This window comes from Sylvia atricapilla, chromosome 22 (genome assembly GCF_009819655.1).
Source record: "Sylvia atricapilla isolate bSylAtr1 chromosome 22, bSylAtr1.pri, whole genome shotgun sequence".
NCBI classification, from domain to species: Eukaryota; Metazoa; Chordata; class Aves; order Passeriformes; family Sylviidae; genus Sylvia; species Sylvia atricapilla.
In genome coordinates this window covers 1603809-1622593 of record NC_089161.1, presented here as the reverse complement: position 1 = coordinate 1622593, position 18785 = coordinate 1603809, and the positions used below count along the sequence as shown (strand labels likewise).

The 18785-nt window shown below is 48.0% G+C and overlaps 2 protein-coding genes across 3 annotated transcripts; both read left to right on the top strand.

The window, feature by feature from the left end:
• Positions 1 to 359: 359 nt before the first annotated feature.
• MRPL20 (mitochondrial ribosomal protein L20) lies at positions 360 to 3763 on the top strand. The gene is made up of 4 exons (XM_066334578.1): positions 360 to 492; positions 1836 to 1946; positions 2234 to 2311; positions 3162 to 3763. The coding sequence occupies exons 1-4, from the start codon at positions 406 to 408 to the stop codon at positions 3336 to 3338; spliced, it is 453 nt and encodes a 150-aa protein (XP_066190675.1). The 5' UTR covers positions 360 to 405; the 3' UTR covers positions 3339 to 3763.
• A 478-nt stretch (positions 3764 to 4241) lies between these two features.
• CCNL2 (cyclin L2) lies at positions 4242 to 16843 on the top strand. 2 transcript variants are annotated; one of them, XM_066334575.1, is made up of 12 exons: positions 4242 to 4799; positions 5634 to 5708; positions 6072 to 6181; positions 6943 to 7063; positions 8179 to 8243; positions 11121 to 11220; positions 11318 to 11422; positions 11642 to 11783; positions 12461 to 12578; positions 12661 to 12753; positions 13726 to 14079; positions 16242 to 16843. In XM_066334575.1, exons 1-12 carry the CDS (start codon positions 4473 to 4475, stop codon positions 16414 to 16416), a joined length of 1785 nt encoding a protein of 594 aa, XP_066190672.1. In that variant the 5' UTR covers positions 4242 to 4472; the 3' UTR covers positions 16417 to 16843. The 2 variants fall into 2 exon arrangements, with proteins under 2 accessions (XP_066190672.1, XP_066190671.1); XM_066334574.1 differs by lacking the exon at positions 16242 to 16843 and adding an exon at positions 14614 to 14638 and having other exon boundaries at positions 4477 to 4799; positions 13726 to 14093.
• Positions 16844 to 18785: the final 1942 nt, after the last annotated feature.

Genomic DNA, 18785 nt, shown 5'->3' with positions numbered 1-18785 from the left:
GAAGGGGAAGGCTCGGGGGCACGATTAGAGAAAGAACAGGGGGAAGGACCGGGGGAAGGACAAGAGGTAGAACCGGGAACGCTCGGGGAAGGATCAGAGGAAGAACCAGGGGAAGAACCGGAGGAAGAACCGGGGAGGAAGGACCAGGAGGGCTCCAGGGAAGGATCAGAGGAAGGAGCGGAGGAAGCAGCAGGGGAAGGACCGGAGGAAGGCGGGCAGGGCTCGGGGGGAAGGAGCGGAGGAAGGCCGGCAGGGCTCGGGGGCAGGACCGAAGGAAGCAGCAGGGGAAGGAGCGGAGGAAGGCGGGCAGGGCTCGGGGGCAGGACCGAAGGAAGCAGCAGGGGAAGGACTGAAGGAAGGCGGGCAGGGCTCGGGTGCCGCCCCGGAAGGCGCGGGGCCGCAGCCATGGTGGTGCTGAGCGCGGCGCGCTGGGTGCGCAGCCGCCTCTCGGACCGCTTCTGGAGGGTGCAGGAGGTGCTCAAGTATGCGCGGGTGAGTGCGGGCTCCCGGGGCTAAACCCGGCCACAGCTCGGGCCTGTCGCCTCGTCCTCCTGTCCGCACCCCGGCACTGCCTGTCCCCGCATCCCCCTGTCCCCGCATCCCCCTGTCCCCTCATCCTCCTGTCCGCACCCCGGCACTGCCTGTCCCCGCATCCCCCTGTCCCTGCATCCCCCTGTCCCCGCATTCCCTTGTCCCCGCATCCCCCTGTCCGCACCCCGGCACTGTCTGTCCCCGCATCCTCCTGTCCCCTCGTCCTCCTGTCCGCACCCTGGCAGTGCCTGTCCCCGCATCCCCCTGTCCCTGCATCCCCCTGTCCCCGCATCCCCCTGTCCGCACCCCGGCACTGCCTGTCCCCGCATCCCTGTCCCCGCATCCCCCTGTCCCCGCACTGCCCTGTCCCGCATCCCCCTGTCCCTGCCCGGGATGTCCCTGGATCCCTGGAGGTGCCCCAAGCCTTGCCACAGTGGCACATGTCCCTGCCCACGGCACTGGATAATCCTGGAGGTCACTTTTCCACCCAGGCTATTCTGTGATTCCCTGGTTGGCTCGTGCTGTAAATCACTCTGTATTTAATTAAATGCAGCGTGCTGATTTGGGTTTCCTCCTTGAGTGTTTTTGCTTTGTTTGCCGTTATTCTGTAAAGAAGCTGGGGGAAAACAAATTAACCTTGTTCTCAAGTGCCTTTTGAAATGGGATTTCTGCTGAAGTTCAAGCTACTGTGCCGAGGCTAAGGAAGAACCTTTCTCAAGGGCATCTTTGCTGTGGTACTGCGATAGAAAAGGCTGAAGGAAGTGAGAATATTTTGGTTTTGTAGCACCTAAGCTGCCCTCAGAACCAGTTATTTCTGGTGCAGCACTGGCTGCTTTTTCCTGTGGCAAGGAAAAAGGCATCATTGTGTTAGACGGATGTCAGAAAACAATTTTATTTTTTTTCCGTGTTTGACAAGTCAGAGGCTCCTGCCCCATCCCAGTGTTCATACAGACACAACTGAGGGGAGCTCAGGAATGGGGATAATTATGTGCATTCAGGGTTGGGTGAAAGCAGTGACCATGATTTTGTGGTTTCTGCCTTTCCCACAGAACCACAGCCCAAAGTGAGGCCTGATTTTTGCCTCTGCCTAACTGAGATTTCCCCACCCTGCTCCATCTCCTCAGCTTCAGCTTTTCCACAACTAAAACCAAGGGGGGAAAAAAAAAAATAAAAAATTTCATTACGTACCAGCAGAATGCTTAGGGAACACTTGTGAAGGGTTGAGTTACGGAGAGCTGTGAATGCAAATGAGCTTTATTAGTGTCACATCTTGAAATCTAATTAAATGTGGGGTGTTTTTGCAGCATTTTCGTGGCAGGAAGAACCGCTGCTACAAGCTGGCAGTGAGGAGCGTGCGCAGGGCTTTCGTCAGGTCCACCAAGGCCAGGAGGGAGAAGAAAAGATTCCTCAGAGCGGTAAAAGAGCAAAATGTTGGGTGGCAACATCAAAAAGGGAGCGAAGCAGAAGTGAAACAGCTGCTTTTCTTACTGGGGGTGGTTTTTTTTTAAAAGCAGTGAGTGTTTAAGGCAACGTTTTCCTGGGTTATGTTCTTGTGGGGTCCCTTCCAGCTCAGGATATTCCACGGTCTTATGAAAAATGTTACATTTAGAAAGTGGGAATCACACTTTCTAAACCAGCATGGCAAAGGGTTTTACTTTTTAAAGTGTTTTATCGTGCAAAATACTGATTTTTACACCTTCAGCTCTGGATCACAAGGATTGAAGCAGCTTCCCTTGAGCATGGTTTGAAGTACCCAGCCTTCATAGGCAACCTGGCCAAGGTAAGGACGTGGCTTGGAGCATAATTACCTACTAATTAGAGTGATGAAAGACCTTCTGCTTGTGAAAGCAGTTTCATCCACTTCAGGAACTCAGTTCTGCCCTAAACTTGTTTCTCTTCCCTGTATGGATTATTCCCTTTTATCCTGATGAACACTGTGGCTCCACCTCATGTTCTGTCCCCAAAACATATGGAAAATGAGACTTTTAAAATGTTTTTATGTGGGCATTCAGTGAGAGCTGCTTTTCATTTTGCTTCGAGAAATGTAAAAATAAAAGGTTGGATTAGCAAAAACCCCAAAACCTGAAGAAATCCTTTTCACTATCTTTGTGATATGGTGAGTGTGGAGAGTGCAGAGACTTGGTGCCATTGTCCCTTGCTTTTAAAACATGGGACAGTGGGAATTGTTTTTAAAACATGGGACAAACTGGGAATTTGTTTCAATTTGTTGATTGTGTTTTAATTTGTTCGAAGGTGAAACAGAGGCCATGGATTAACCTGGAACATGTGGCCTTGAGCAAAATCAGAGATTTTTTTCTTCTGTTCTCGGTTTCTACCAGAAAAACTTTAGAGAAAGTCAGTAAATAATTTTTACATGGTGGTTTAATGAGACATCCATGGCCAGGGAGTGTCTGACAGTCTTCAACAGCTCCAAACTGCACAGGGTAGAATAAAGTAAATCTGGATTAAGACCTCAGGTCTTAAGCCTTAAGAGCATTTAATGATACTTAATGCAGAGTGTTTATATAAACAGTAAAGGGTGTTCATTATATTTAATAAAGGGAGATTAAGCATTGCAGTGTTTTTCCTAAAAATTACAGTCCTTAACCAACAATTTTTCTTGCCTTTAGTCCCAGGTGGAGCTGAACAGGAAAGTTCTGGCTGACTTGGCAATTTATGAGCCAAAGACCTTCAAGTCCTTGGCAGCTTTAGCCCAGAGGAGAAGACAAGAAGGGTTCCTGGCTGCCCTGGGAGATGGAAAAGAACCAGAGGGAATATTCTCACGTATTGTGCACCACCACTATTGATACCAGAGTCTGTGTGAGTGTGTTTTAGAAACAGGAATTTGATTGTGAAGCAAACCTGCCGTGGGAACTGCTGCTGAAATGGGAAACGTGGAACAAATCCTCTTGGCATCCTGTGGGCGTGAAGCTTCTCCTTGATGTTTTGTTATTTTTTTTCCCCTGTGTTGTTGTCGCTGAAACCTGTTCAATTAAAAGCACACTTCAAGGTTAGCAGTCAGACCACACAGTGGCTTAATAAAAGTGTTTTATTTTGGTAACTGCTAGTAGAAAAAAAAAAAAAACAAAACCAATTTGTGTGAATTCTGGCGCTGAATGGGGAAAACACAGCTGGGATGGGGAGATGTTTATTCTCACACCTGGGCCCTGGGTGTTAAGGACATACAGAATTTGTACCTTTAAGGACTTAATAAAGATATTTTTATTGATAACTGCCTTGAGGAAATAGTGTTAATTTTGGTACTTCATGGGGAACATACAACCAGGGGACGGAGGGAAGGCGGGATGTCGACCCTCACACACGACCCCTGTGTTTAAGGACACACTTCAGAACTTAATAAAGGTATTTTTTTTGCTGATTGCTATGGAGCAAATGTTTGTGGTGAGATCTAGTGCTGCACAGCAAAAAACCAGCGCGGAGCGTGAGGGAGATGCCCGCCCTCAGACATGAGCCCCGGCGGCCCCCAAGTGAAGGACATCCAGAGCCCGTTTAAAACCTGATCATAAACATACTTTTGTCGATAAATCCTACGGGGAAACAATCTGTGCGGTGAAATTCCGGCGCTGCACGGGGAAAACCCAACCGGGGTGGAGAGCAGCATGTCGGCCCTCACGAAGCTCGGTGAGCCCCAAGTTAAGGACACACGCAGCCCGGTTTTTTAGGGAGTTAATGAAGATATTTAAGTCGCGAAGCGCTGTGCTGCAGCCCCCCTGCCGCCGTGTCCCGGCGCGGCCCCGGCGCTGAGGGCGCTGAGGGCGCTGAGGGAGCCCCGCCCTGTCCGGATTCCCGGCCGCTGCGTCACCGCGCCGCTCGGGCGGCGTCCTGCGTCACCGCGCCGCTCGGGCGGCGTCCTGCGTCACGGCCCCTCAGCCAATCAGCGGCCGCGGCCCCGCCGCGCTCCACCAATCGGCGTCGGGCGGATGCGGGTAGGGGAAAGGAGAAGGAACGCGGAGCCAGCGAGGCGGCGGCGACACAAAATGGCGGCGGCGGCGGGAGGCGGCGGCCCCGCGGGCCCTCAGGCGGCCGGCGCGGCTCCCGCCCCGGTGCCGGGTCCCGGCGCGGTGCTGATCGGCGACCGGTTATACTCGGGCGTGCTGATTACGCTGGAGAACTGCCTGCTGCCCGAGCACACGCTGCGCTTTACGCCGTCCATGAGCAGCGGCCTGGACCCCGACACCGAGACCGAGCTGCGCGTCACCGGCTGCGAGCTGATCCAGGCGGCCGGGATCCTGCTGCGGCTGCCGCAGGTGGGGCCGGGCGCTGGCGGGGAGGCGACCGGGACTCAACGGGACGGGGCTGGGCCTTTCTTTGTGCGGGCCTCGATGTCTCGGTTACCGGCCGGGGAGGCGCCGGGGCCGCCCCGCGGTTACCGGCCGAGCAGGCCGCGGGGCCTCCCGGTTGTACGGGGCCTCGTTCCGGGGCCTTTGCGGCCTTTCCCGGCCGCCGGCTGCCGGATGCGGGTGATGTCAGCGCCTTTCCTGCGCCGCCCCCGCCGCCTCCGTGTGAGGCTCGGGGATTGTGCAAAGGCGGATTTCTTAAGGCTCCTTTCGGAGTCGCCGTGACCTCCCGGAGGTTTTTGTTTCCCGGAGAATTTCAGGCGAAACAAACCTCGTTGTTCTCGGAGCGTAAAACTTTCCAGGCGCTTTCCAGCTGCCGAGGCTTAGCATATTCAAATGTATGCAAATCATGACGTTATTAGAGTCTCCCTCACTTTCCACGCCCAAAAAGCAAAAATTTTTTTTTTTCTGACGTACTTTCATAACTTTCCCTCTTACTGGATTTGAGTGGGGTTTTTTTTCTTTTGTTTTTTATTAATTTAATCAACTGGGACCGTATTTTCAGATTTTTTATAGAAGAAATTTGGGATTTGATGTTTTTATTTGACTTGTACTTTACAGTGTTGACATTTTGGGCAACTTAATTAGTTACTTAAATAGCAGTTCTAGGTTTTTTTTTTTAAACATACCATTGAACTTCCTCCAGTGCTTTGTTCCATCTTCTGCCTCTTAAATGTATTAAAATTTCTCTTTAAGATTGGTAGTTTTGTTCATGCCTGTTGTGATTTTTTTCTCTTTTTTTAGGTGGCTATGGCTACAGGACAGGTGCTATTCCAGCGGTTTTTTTATACCAAGTCTTTTGTGAAGCATTCCATGGAGGTAAGAAGGCTTTAAATGACATTTGTTGCCATATTTATCTTCTGATCTTGGCAAGTTGTCATCTACAATGTGATCAGTGTTAGGAACTGGTCTGGAGGTTATAGTTAGAGAGAAACATGATTTTACAAAGCTATTTAATAGTGAGTTTTGTCAAACATTTGATATTTTCTTGGTTTACAACTTTTTTTTTTTCTACATTATCACTCCATAAGCTGTTGGAAGAACTCAATTCCTGACCTGGAACCGCTCTATTCTATAAATAAAACATAAATAATTTATAAACTATACAAAAAAAATCTTATAAAATTTAATACCCATCTCTTATATTTATAAAATATTCTCTTTTATGCTTTGTTTTTTCAGCATGTGTCCATGGCCTGTGTCCATCTGGCCTCCAAAATTGAGGAAGCCCCCCGACGTATTCGGGATGTGATCAACGTGTTCCATCGCCTCAGGCACCTGAGGGAGAAAAAGTGAGCTGAGAATTCCCAGTAATCCCAACTCTCGGGGTTTTGTGGGAATTATTGAACTTCACAACAGCATCATTAATTGTTTCTTAAACAGGGAATGTGTCAAAGGGAGCTCGTGTAGTGAGCTGGCCTTTTTTAATAAATAAATAGTTTTAGTGGTATAAATAATCGTTGTTTTTAAAAAAAACTTTTTTATGACTCGAGTTTCCTTAAGGGTTTAGATGATCACATATTTTTTGATGGTATAAATAATGGTATTTTTAATTTTTGCATAACTCAGCCTAAGTCTCCTTAAGGGTTTAGATGATCACATATTTTTTGATGGTATAAGTAATGGTATTTTTAATTTTTACATAACTCAACCTGAGTTTCTGTAAGGGTTAAGATGATATTTTCAATATATTTTCAAATATTTTCAATGATATAAATAATGATTTTTTAATATTTTTTACAACTCACCCTGAGTCTCCTTAGGGGTTAAGGTGATCAAATATTTTTGATCGTATAAATAATGATGTATTTTATTTTTGCACACCTCAACCAGAGTTTCCTTAAGGGTTAAGATGATCAAATATTTTTGATGGCATAAATAATGATTTTTTTAATATATGTTTTTTACAACTCACCCTGAGTCTCCTTAGGGGTTAAGGTGATCAAATATTTTCAGTGGTATAGATAATGATATTTTTAATTTTTACACAACTCAACCCGAATCTCCTCAGGGATTAAGATGATCATCATGTGAGTTTGCCCTTGTCTTGCAGAAAACCTGTGCCTCTAATATTGGATCAAGAATATGTGAACTTGAAGAATCAAATAATTAAGGCAGAAAGAAGAGTGTTGAAGGAGTTGGGATTTTGTGTTCACGTGAAGCACCCCCACAAGGTTTGTACTTCACAAATTCCCTCTTATAACCAAACATTTCCTGTTCTGTAAAGCTTTGAGGAGGCTGCCTGGAAGCTCTGTGGACTGCACACCATGATCAGTGGATTCAGTGAGATTAGTTTCTTACCATCCTGATGTTTTCTTTCTCATTTAAGAGACTCTTACTAATTGGTCTCGTTTCACTGCTGAGGGACGGCGAGGTGGATGCAGGTGCTCAGTGTTCCTCGAAGGCAAATTGGATCAGTAGGTAGCTTTGCTGGTAGAAAAAAAACAACAAAAAGAGAATCACCTGAACTTAGATCCACAAGCAGGGAGGAATTTTGGAGGTCTGGGGTTCTCATGAGCACTCACTTGCCGAGGTAATTAAAGTTCTGTAGGAACTTCAGTGTTTGGAGGGTGTTAAAGCCACGCTCAGGCTTGGCTAGAAATGAGAGGAGGCTCAAGATTTATTCCATTTTATTTTAAAGAAACAAGTGGCAGATACTTAAAAGATACAAATACCTCAAGTGTTTAAATTGTGCCTTGACTGATAAAAGAACTTCCTGTTTCTGTGCCGACACGATTTGGCATCTTGCTCTTTTCTCCTCTAGAAAACCCCTGTTCAGAGCCTTCTTTTTGAGCTTCTTGACATGCAGAATTTCCTTTTGTCATCCACCCCAGAGGGCAGCTGTAGTTTGTTAACTGGGGTGAATTTTGCCATTGTTCTTCCTCTCTGCAGCCTTGTTTTCCTCCCAACCCAAAGGGAAAATCCCTGAGAGCTGAACAAACCATGGCACAGTGTTAGGTCTGTTCTCTCAACTTCCCTCACTGCTGATTTGCAGTCAGCAGCATTTTCTCCCTGAAATAAGGATTTGTGAGAGAACAAAATCAATCCACAAAATCCCTAAACCCAAATCAACCCACAAAATCCCTAAAGCAATCCCAGGTGAAGACAAGGCCTGGCTCAGTAGCAGGATGGAAGCTGTGGATAAACGCTGGGGAATGGTGCAAACACTTCACGTGTGGAGTGTTTTAGGCCTTGAAAGAGGATCACAGATGCCTCATGGATATCCCTCTGAAATAAGCAGGTGGCTCTCCAGATGCTGGTTAATAACTCAATAACCCATATCTTCCAGATAATCGTTATGTACCTTCAGGTATTAGAATGTGAACGTAACCAACACCTGGTCCAGACCTCATGGTAAGTTGATTTTTCTTTGTTCTAAGAGACCAGAAGGGGCAGTAGCAGAAATATGTCACTTGAGGCACTGAGCAGCATTGCTCAGCAGTGCTTGGGGTCACCCCAGACAGCTCCACTGTCCTTGGTGTGCCCCAAACTACTTCCCAAATGTTGAGCGGCCTCTTAAGTTCGAGGCAGTGTTTTAATGGTAAGGTAGCTTTCCACCCTGACTTCTCACTTCCCTCCTCTCTGCTCTCACTTTCCAGCTGAAGGGAAAAGGTTGGGGGGGTTTAGAGTTGTTCCCTTGGGTTCTTTTGGTTCTTCAGGGAAAACTTGGGGATAATTCAAGTCTGTTCCCAGTGTTGGGAAGTGGCTTTTCTTAGGGCCTGAGCTTGATTCCAGGTGTATCAAACCCTCAGCACAGATAAAAGAAATTTATCTCTGTGGATAATGCAAGATGTCAGCTCCTAAGACTGGATAGATGAATAGCCTGGATTTGTATTTGCCATGAAATGTTCTCTGCCTTATTGCTCTCATTTAATAGATATTTGCTTGGGGGTGGGAAGCTTCTGTAAAATTGCACGTCTTAAACTTTTACCAAATAACGCTTTGAAACCATAATGCCTTTTTTTTAACAATACCAATGGTCTAAAACAAACAAATCAATCAATCAATAAAACCAAACGCCTTTAGTGAATCCAAAGACCATATTTCTGCTGACTGAACTGTCTGGTACTGTGACCTGTGTGTGGAGAACCAGTTTTGACTTTTCTTTTCTGTACTCTTTTGATCAAAGGGTAGCCTCTGAGGGTAAGTGACTAAGACTTCTCCTCTGCTGCCCATGGTGCAGGGATAGCTGCCGTCTTCAGTCAACCCAAAGCTCTCCAAAGAGAAGGCTGGCTCTAGACAGGTGGTATATACATGATAGTAGAGTAACTGGCCAACTGCTTCTTGTGCTTATATTTTGATTTTTTTTAATATCTATATATATACTCTGCATTTTTTTTTTCGGTTGTTTGTATATTTGATAACCTGAGCGTTGAAGTTCTGAAGCTGTTTGTTGTTTTGTTGTTTTGTTTTGTTTTTTAAATGTTCTATTTCTATTTAACTGTTATAATGTGTTTCTGATACGATAAAGCAAATTAAGGTGGGGTTTAAATCTTTTTAAAAAGGGATGAATTAACAAGAGAAAACAAATGAGTAGTTTTCCAGTTGTAAATTAATACATGTGTGAAGTTTGGAGACAAAATGTGTTATTTAGAGACACTTCCCAGAAGCATTGCATGGAGCAATAATGGGAGTTCTGGACTGCCAGGGATGTGCTGGTGATGGAAGGAGGGGAGCTCAGGGGGAGGGAAGGAATTACCCAGTGGAGAAAGGGCTTTGCAGATGTTACAATAACACACCTCTGTGCTCGTGTTTGTTGCTTCAGTACCTGAAAACTGGTGGGTATCCAGTATAATTGGTTTTTGAAATGTGCATTTTTTTACAACATTACCTTTTTCTAAAGCTATTGTGACAAGGATTCATTTCCTCCTGTGTCTGGCTGAGCCCACAGGGAAGATGTGCAGAGGTCAGATTTTGGAAGCTGGCACAGTTCTCAATTTGGCAATTAAAAAAAAAAAAAAAACGCTTTGTAGCTTCCAGATGTTCCAAGTCACCCTTTCCTTTATCACTTCTTTGGCCAAAAGCTTTGTGCTCTCTTTGCAGCAGAACAAGAGCAGCAGCTTTAGAAGTTCCTTTCTCCCAGAAAGATGAGCTGATGGTCAGTGCTGCTTTTTTGGGGCAGCAGTTGCTGTTTGTGCCAACCAAGAGCTGAGGCCAGGTGGGAGTTGGAAACTCCTGGGATTCCAATTGCTCCTCTCTTTGTCAACCTTGCAGGTGCCTGTGGTCTCTGCTTTGGATATGCTGGGGGTCAGTGAATCCTTGTATACTGGGTACCCACATGGTTCATTATTACTCTAAAGGATTCTTTTAAGGACTTTTATTATGTCTGGTTTTAGTAGTTTTTTTTCTCCATCTGATATTGGATTGACCTATGTGCTCCCAAGTCTAGATCTTCTAAAGCACATCAGCTGACAGATTCACAGGAATTTACTTTGTGTGTTTAAAATTTAACAACGTAAATGCTTAATTGTACTGACTGGAATATGTGCAATATTTTTACAGTTTTCTCATTCTGTGAATATTCATTTTAAGCAACCTTACTGAAATGGGACAATTTGGAAACCTTATTTCATGTGCCAAAGAGGAGATCTGCCTGAATACTGACTGTTCTCCTGAACTGATGTTCCCTGAAACACCCTGATTTCTCCTATGGCTGACTTTTTGCATCAAAAAGAATTCTGTTCTGGATGGAAACGGACTCTTAAATCCCACTGGAAGTTGACCTGTGCTGAAGAGGATTGCATTTCATGGGAGAACTGCTCCAGGAGCTGCAGCTTTTACCTGACACCTGGTTCTGCCCTAAAGCAGGGGAACATTTCTTAAAATCCTATAACTGAGTATTTCTGAGCACACACTGTATGTTGTCTTGATGAAAATAACTTGTTTATTGCATGAGAGCAGGCCAGTAGAGATCCAGCAGCAAAAGTGAAGTTAAAATTGGTTCTCTCCTCACCACTTGAATTTTCAGCAGTCAGACTTTGTTTCTGTCACACGTCCCTCCCCTTGAGGGATTTATTGTAGCTATTTCTTTTCCTTTTTTCGTTCTAGTAAAACCATTCAGCTTCTCTTTAGATTTCCAGGAATATAATGTTGAAGTCTAGTAACTGAATGCAGAAAGAAATAGCCCTTGTTAGAAGTAAAACCAAGTCAAAAAAACAAAACAAAAACCCAAGAAAAGAACCCCAAAGGATTTTGCAGTGCCTTGCAACCTCCTGCTCTCCTGTTTTTCAGGAACTACATGAACGACAGCCTGAGAACAGACGTCTTTGTGAGGTTCCAGCCAGAAAGCATTGCCTGTGCCTGCATTTACCTGGCAGCCAGGACACTGGAGGTGAGCCACACTTGCCTGGATTTGGGATTTTTTTATTATTTTCAAGCCTTTTAACAGGAGGAGAAATCTGAGCTTTGTCTCTGTGTCTCCGTTTCAGATCCCGCTCCCAAATCGCCCACATTGGTTTTTACTGTTTGGAGCAACAGAGGAAGAAATTCAAGAAATCTGCTTAAAAATCTTGCAGCTCTACACAAGGAAAAAGGTTTGCTGCTTTCTTTTTTTTCATTTTGTTTTATGTTGGGAGCCTTCAGTAAAGGCTGCAGCTCAGAGCAGGACCCTGTTTGAAACCACAGCTGCAAAGGCTGGAAGTGAACAAAGAGCAGTCACTGTCTGGGACTCCTTGGGTTTTCATTCCTCTCTCCCTGGGAGTGAGGAACCAGGAAATTCAGCTCTCACAAGCTGTGCTCCTGTGTGTTCACAGGTGGATTTATCTGATCTGGAAAGTAAAATAGAAAAGAAGAAATTGGCTATTGAAGAGGCAAAAGCACAAGCTAAAGGTCTGGTACCTGAGGGAGTTCCAAGCTTGGATAACACATCGGGATTTTCTCCTATCCCAAAAAATGGTAAATAGTGGCTAACTCATTTCTAATAACTCTTTCACATCTTTCATGTGTATTTATCCTTCTTGGAAGTATTTACAAGTGTGATTTGGGGGTTGTTGGGGATTTTTTTAAGATGGCTTCTAGCACTACTCAACTGGCAGGGTTTGAATAGCATTGTAACTTTGTGATTTCTTGAATCAGATAAAAGCTAAAATCAAATTAGTCTGAAATTAAGACTAGTTTAAACCCACATAGGCCAGGGACTTGCTTTTATTTGGCTTTGGCAAGGAACTCAAATCCTTGCCACGGGCATGTTGTGCTAAAGCAATATTGAAGCAGAGGTGCTCTGGCAGGGATTTTGGGGTGTTGGGTGGGGAATTTGTTGGTTGAAAGTTTGCAGTCTGGTGCAGGTCTCACCTGGAAGACAACATTCACCATCTTGTGGCCCAGTTTACCTTTCAAACAGTGCTGAATAATTGGCAAGGAAAGGAGGGTGGTTTTCTGCCTTCCCTTGCTGTTACTTCAGCGCTTTGGCAGAAATGTTTCACATGAATTTCTGCCTTCTGTGAACTTGTTCAGATCTGCTTGTGGGTGTGCAAAGCACAGCTGTGCAGCTCTGCTTGGTGCAGACTTGGGAGCCTCAAGTCCTTTCAGGTACTTTCCAAAGAGCTAACAAAGGCTGCTGCTTCTTCTTGCAGAGTCTCCCAAAGAGGTTAAAGGGAATAAACCTTCACCACTACCTGTGCAGGCCATGAAGAATGCTAAAAGGAAAACAGAGGGGGCCAAGAGAACCAGCTCCAACAGCCCAGTAAATGGGTAAGGATTTATAAAGAAGCAGCTGATTTTCCTCCCGTGAGTACTTGAAACAAAATAACTGAGTGTTCCTTGTCTCTGGCAGTGTGCAGAAAGGAAGAGAGAGCAGAAGTCGAAGTGGGAGCAGAGATCAGAGTTACTCGAGGTCACCGTCGAGGTCTGCGTCCCCTAAGCACAGGTAGAGTGTGCTCCCAGTCCCTCCCAGTCCCTCCCAGTTTCCCAGGGTTTGGAACTTTGACAGTTCCTCACCAGGAGGCTGAGGTGAGCCAGCAGTGTGTGCTGCTCCTTGAACTCCAGAGTGTGGGTGGAGAATGGGATGAGAGTTCCTGAAAATCAGTATTTTTACAGTAGCCAGATGGAACTTTAGGGCACAGGATGAGCTTCCGTGGGCTCACAATAGGACACAAAATAAAGATGCTTGACTCCAGTCAGAAGGCAGTAGAAATCAGAAGGTTTATTTACAATTTATTCATTTTATAACATGCTAAGAAGACACGTTGTTGGTCCATAGGGCTGACACCTCTTCCATTGGCTGAATAACAGAAATAGCAAACAGCCCCTGTTGTCATGAGAAAGGAATATTGTTTACACGAGGTTCTTTAGGGAAAAAAAAAAAACTGTCTAAAAGTTTCCCTTGGGAAGAGCTTGGGCTCAGAAAATGTCAAGTCCACACGTGGGTGTCGTTGCAGGACATGAAATAAAAGATAAAAGACTTCAAATATTTCAAAGAGCATGGAAAAAAGAGCTTTTATTGTTTAATTCTTACTACCTTTTATAAGGTGTTCCCATGTCGCAGTAGGACACGACATAAAGATGCCTGACTCCAGTCAGGAGGCAGCAAAAATCAGAAGGTTTTATTTACGATTCATTCAGCCCTTTTATAAAATGCTGTGCTAAAAGACACATTATTGGTGCACAGGGCTGACACCTCTCCCATTGGCTGAGTAGCAGAAACAAAACAGTGAACAGGGAAAGGGAAAGGAATATTGTTAACACGAGGTTGTTTAGGGAAAAAGAAAAGTGTTGAAAACTTTCCCTTGGGAAGAGCTCAGCAATTCTCAGGCTCAGAAAATACCAGATCCACAGGCTACTGAACAGCAAAATACAGAATGCAACAAAACCACGTTTTCTCTCCTTTTTTCCCCCGCAGGAAAAGCGAGAGTTACTCCACCTCCAGCGGCTCCAAATCCCACAGCCGCTCTCGCAGCCGCAGCGACTCTCCCCCGAGGCAATTCAACCACAGCTCCTCCTACAAAGGCTCCAAAGCCCGCGGCTACAAGAAATCCAAAGACTACAAATACTCGGGGCACAAGGCGCGCCGGTCGCGCTCCCGCAGCTCGTCGCGCTCCCGCAGCCACTCCCGCGAGCGCTCCGAGCACTCGGGCAAGTACAAGAAGAAGAGTCACTATTACCGCAACCACCGGCACGAGCGCTCCCGCTCCTACGAGCGCGCTGGCCACCGCTACGACAGGGAGCAGCACGGCGGCCACAGCCGCCACCGCCGGTGAGCGGGGCTGCCAGGGGGTTACAGTGTCCACCGGGGAGCCCCGGGGCTGCTGCTGCCACAGGGGGTTACAGTGTCACCGGGGAGCCCCGGGGCTGCTGCTTGCCACAGGGGGTTACAGTGTCACCGGGGAGCCCCGGGGCTGCTGCTGCCACAGGGGGTTACAGTGTCACCGGGGAGCCCCGGGGCTGCTGCCTGAGGGAATTGTCACCAGTGAGCCCTGGGGCTGCTGCAGGGGGTTACAGTGTCACCGGGAGCCCCGGGGCTGCTGCTCCTGCTGCTGCCACATGGGGGTTACAGTGTCACCGGGGAGCCACGGGGCTGCTGCTGCCAGGGGGTTACAGTGTCACCGGGGAGCCCAGGGGCTGCTGCCTGAGGGAATTGTCACCAGTGAGCCCTGGGGCTGCTGCCACGGGTTACAGTGTCACCAGTGAGCCCCGGGGCTGCTGCCAGGGGTTACAGTGTCACCGGGGAGCCACGGGCTGCTGCCTGAGGGAATTGTTCACCAGTGAGCCCCGGGGCTGCTGCTGCTGCTGCCACGGGGGTTACAGTGTCACCGTGAGCCCCTGAGGGAAGTGTCACCAGTGAGCCCCGGGGCTGCTGCTGCCACAGGGGGTTACAGTGTCACCGGGGAGCCACGGGGCTGCTGCTGCTGGGGTTACAGTGTCACCCGGTGAGCCCTGGTGCTGCTGCTGCTGGGGGTTACAGTGGGTTACAGTGTCAACCGCTGAGCCCCTGAGGGATTTGTCACCAGTGAGCCCTGTGGCTGCTGCTCCTGGGTTACAGTGTCACCGGTGAGCCCCCGGGGCTGCTGCCTGCCAGGGGGTTACAGTGTCACCGGTGAGCCCGGGGCTGCTGCCTGAGGGATTGTCTCCAGTGAGCCCTGGGGCTGCTGCTGGGAGAATTGTCACCAGTGAGCCCCAGGGCTGGTGCCTGAGGGAGTTACAGCTCCCTGGGGCTGCTTCCTGGGGGAATTGTCATCAGTGAGCCCTGGGGCTGATGCCTGAGGGAATTCTCATCAGTGAGCCCCAGGGCTGGTGCCTGAGGCAGTTACAGCTCACTAGGGCTGCTGCCTGAGGGAATTGTCACCAGTGAGCCCTGGGCTGCTTCCCGGGGGAATTGTCACCAGTGAGCCCTGGGGCTGTTTCCAGAGAGAATTAATTACAGCTCACTGGGGGGCTGCTGCTGGGAGATTTGTCACCAGTGAGCCTCGGGGCTGCTTCCCGGGAGAATTGTCACCAGTGAGCCCTGGGGCTGGTGCCTGAGAGAGTTACAGCTCCCTGGGGCTGCTTCCAGAGAGAATTCCTGCTAGGGAGCATGGGGCTGCTTCCCAAGGGAATTCCTAGCAGTGAGCCCCTGGGGCTTCTTCCAGAGGGAATGTCCACCCAGGGCTGCTTCCCAAAGGAATTCCCTCTGGTGAGCTGAGGTGGTTTCCTGAGGGAATTCTCTCTGGCACCCCAGGCACAGAGCTGGGGGCCCCTTCCCAAGGGAATGCCCACCAGGATTGCTTTCTGAGGGGTTTCCTTCCAGCACCCAGGCACAGTTGGTGAGATGGGGCTGAGAATTCCCTCTGGCAGCACTGGAGAACCAGGGCAGCTTTTCTTGGGAATTCCCTCTGGCAGCTTTGGAGAACCAGGGCAGCTTCCCTTGGGAATTCCCTCTGGCAGCACTGGAGAACCAGGGCAGCTTCCCTTGGGAATTCCCTCTGGCACCATTGGAGAGCCAGGGCAAGCTTCCCTTGGAATTCCCTCTGGCACCATTGGAGAGCCAGGGCAGCTTCCCTCACAATTCCCTCTGGCAGCAGAGCTCATTCCCATGGTTTGTGCAGTTCCAGGTTGATCTGGCTCACGACCCACCCCTGGCTCGAGCCACGTTCTGCAGCAGTTAGTGCTGATCCCTGAATCCAGAGGGAAGCCCGACAGGGTGGGAATTGCTGTCAGGGGCACCCTGTGCTGGGGTGTCACTGTCACCCTGCCCTTCAGTGGTTTCCATCCCGCAGCACAGTGCAGTGTTTGGGGTTTCCAGTCCTGCAGGCAGCAGCAGCTCCATTCCAAGGCCCATCCTTGGGATGCTGCACCCAGCAGTTCTCCCCTGTGGAACTGGAAAGCTCCTCAGCCCCCCTGGGAGTGGTTTGGTGCTAACAACACCCTTTTTTCTTACAGGCTCCATGAAAATGTTGTACAGGTGGGAGGTGACCTGTTTTGTTTTGTTTTGGTTTTTTTAGACCTGTTGCCTATATTAGGTTCTCTGTGTATATATATATATATTTTGCAGTGTTACAGGACAGTACATGGGAAAAATGGCCTTCCTAGCCTTTACACTTTACCCACAATGTAAATAAGCATTTGTTTAATACAGGTGAAGATATATACAGAAAAATTCAAAACTTGAATTCTATCCAAAAAAAAAAAAAAAACCAACACAAACAAACCAACTTGTGTAGAAAATTCTGATAAATGTGAAAGTATTTAGCTCTGTGCATTGAGAGTAGTATATTTTTATCTGTGCAATGCTGTGTGCGGGCCACCAGCTCAGAAGACATTTCCTATATATCCATTTGAAGTGGTTGAAAATTCTTTTACTCAGGATCTTTGACACTCTGAAGGATTTGTAGTTTGTCAGTCTGCATGCTTGATGAACAGAGCAATTAAAAGCCAATTAGCAGAGCCCCACAGCCCAGTAGTATCAGTTCTAGTGGTATATCTGAGCTGTTACTCTCATGCTCCCTAATTTCATTAAAGTATTTGATTTTCTATTACATTCACTTGAGAGTAGTTTCTTATGAGCTACACACCCCTTGTGCCTACTCCTAAGGAAAGAAATCGGTGCAAAATGAAGAGATTTTCAAACTCTAGTGGATTCAAGACTTGGAATTCACTCCCCATTCCCCTAAAGGCAGGAATTTTGGGCACCAAACATAAAAACCCCCCAATCCACAAAGATTTGAGGTGGATTTCTGTGGCTTGAGGAGTGGCCGGCAGGTCCCAGCTGAGTTTTCCTGAGCTGTGTTTGCGCTGGGCCTCCTCACCTGGACAAGGAGGAAGAGCTGGGGCTGATCTTTGGAGCAGGAGAATCCCAAATCCCTTGGGCTTGGGCCACTTCTTGGGGAGGTGAAACGTTGCAGTGGCTGAAGGTGTTGTGGTGGGTTTGGTGTGGGAGCTGCTGTGAGCAGGGCACGGTCCAGGGGCTGGAGGTGGCAGAAATTCAGCTGAAAGGAGCAGCCCCACGTGCAGCTGTGTGTGCAAACAGCTCTGAGCCCTTCAGGTGAGTACGGCTTTGTTTCCTCAACCTCTGCTGACTCCACCGTGGCTCTCAGTCAGCAGAACCTCCCTGAGGTTGGGCTCTCATCTGTTTCTGGTGTTTCCCTGCAATTCTTTCTGCTCTGAGAGATGTTCTGCTTTGAAATCTGACTGCTAGAGGACACTGCAGGCTTGGCCAGGTGCTGATCTGCATTCCTCAGATAAATCCCACCTGCTCTTTCCTCAGGTAAAACCTCCTACGTGCTCTGGCCACACACCCCACCCTTCCTGGGAGATAATCCTCCGGATTATTTGTGTTTTTCCCCCCAAAAAAATGCCTCACCTAGGAGTAAATCCTGTGTCAGAGCTGCATTTGTGTCAGCAGAGGCTCAGCCACCAAAGCTTTCCCCAAGGATTATTCCCAGAAGTTGCCAGTCCCAACTGTGCCAACATCCCAAGCACAAAGAGGTCACTAAGCATTTTTTTCTTAAAAAAAAAAATATTTTCTAAGGTAATGCACAAAGAAAATTGTTCTGAAATACACCCAGGACACGTGGGAAGGAAGGTGATGGATTGAAGATAAAAGCCCCTGGGAAAGAGGAGTGGTGCTGTTTGGGAGACAGAAGTTGCTGGAATGGGGCAGAAAAGAGAAAAGCAGGTCTCAGTGTCAGGGCAGCCTCGCTGCTGCTCTCCTGCCCAGCTGCTGTGAGCACAGGGATGAGCTTTTCCCCCTCAGCCTTGGGGGATCCAGGATATTCAGAAGCCTCTGGTCAGCTTTGCTTGACTTCCTGAGGCAGGAGAAAGGTCTGGAAGGGTTTTGTCACCCTCATCTCCCCGGGAATGTGATGGGAACATCAAACCTGACTTACAGATACAAATATAAATCCTGTACATTCTTGGAGCTGCTGCAGGTATTTAGAATTAAACCAACCAAAGGGAAACGAGGCAGACTTGGCAGCTGTTGGAGGCTTTTCCACGAATTTTTCCTAATTACCAAATATTTGTTTTTACTGTCCAAGGGGAGAGTCAATCCTTGACCTCTCCAGCAGGATGAAATTAGTTTTAAAAGCATAGGGAACTTTTCAGAAAGAGCAGAGCACTATTGCGCTCACAGATGTAAATAAAGCCTTTCAGTGTAGGATTTCAGTGTAGGATCAGCAGTAGGATTTTGCTCTGGGAAGGCACAAGCCCGTCCTGGGGACAGGGTGAGGAGGAGCCAAGGGCAGGATCCCGCAGGGATTTCCAGGGTCAGATCAGGCACAGTGAGTAAAGAGAGAACTGCAGCGCCTAAAGAGCCCTGGGCAGGGACCTGGGGAGTGCAGAGACGGGGCTTCATCTCTGCCTCTGTCTCATCCCCATTGAAAACCCGAACCCTTTTCTCCTGGCTGCTGCGGGGAGCGACTTCGCCCTCGCTCCGTTCCGTGGGCGGGATAAACGCGGGGCAGAGCGCTCAGGGGCTGTCACAGC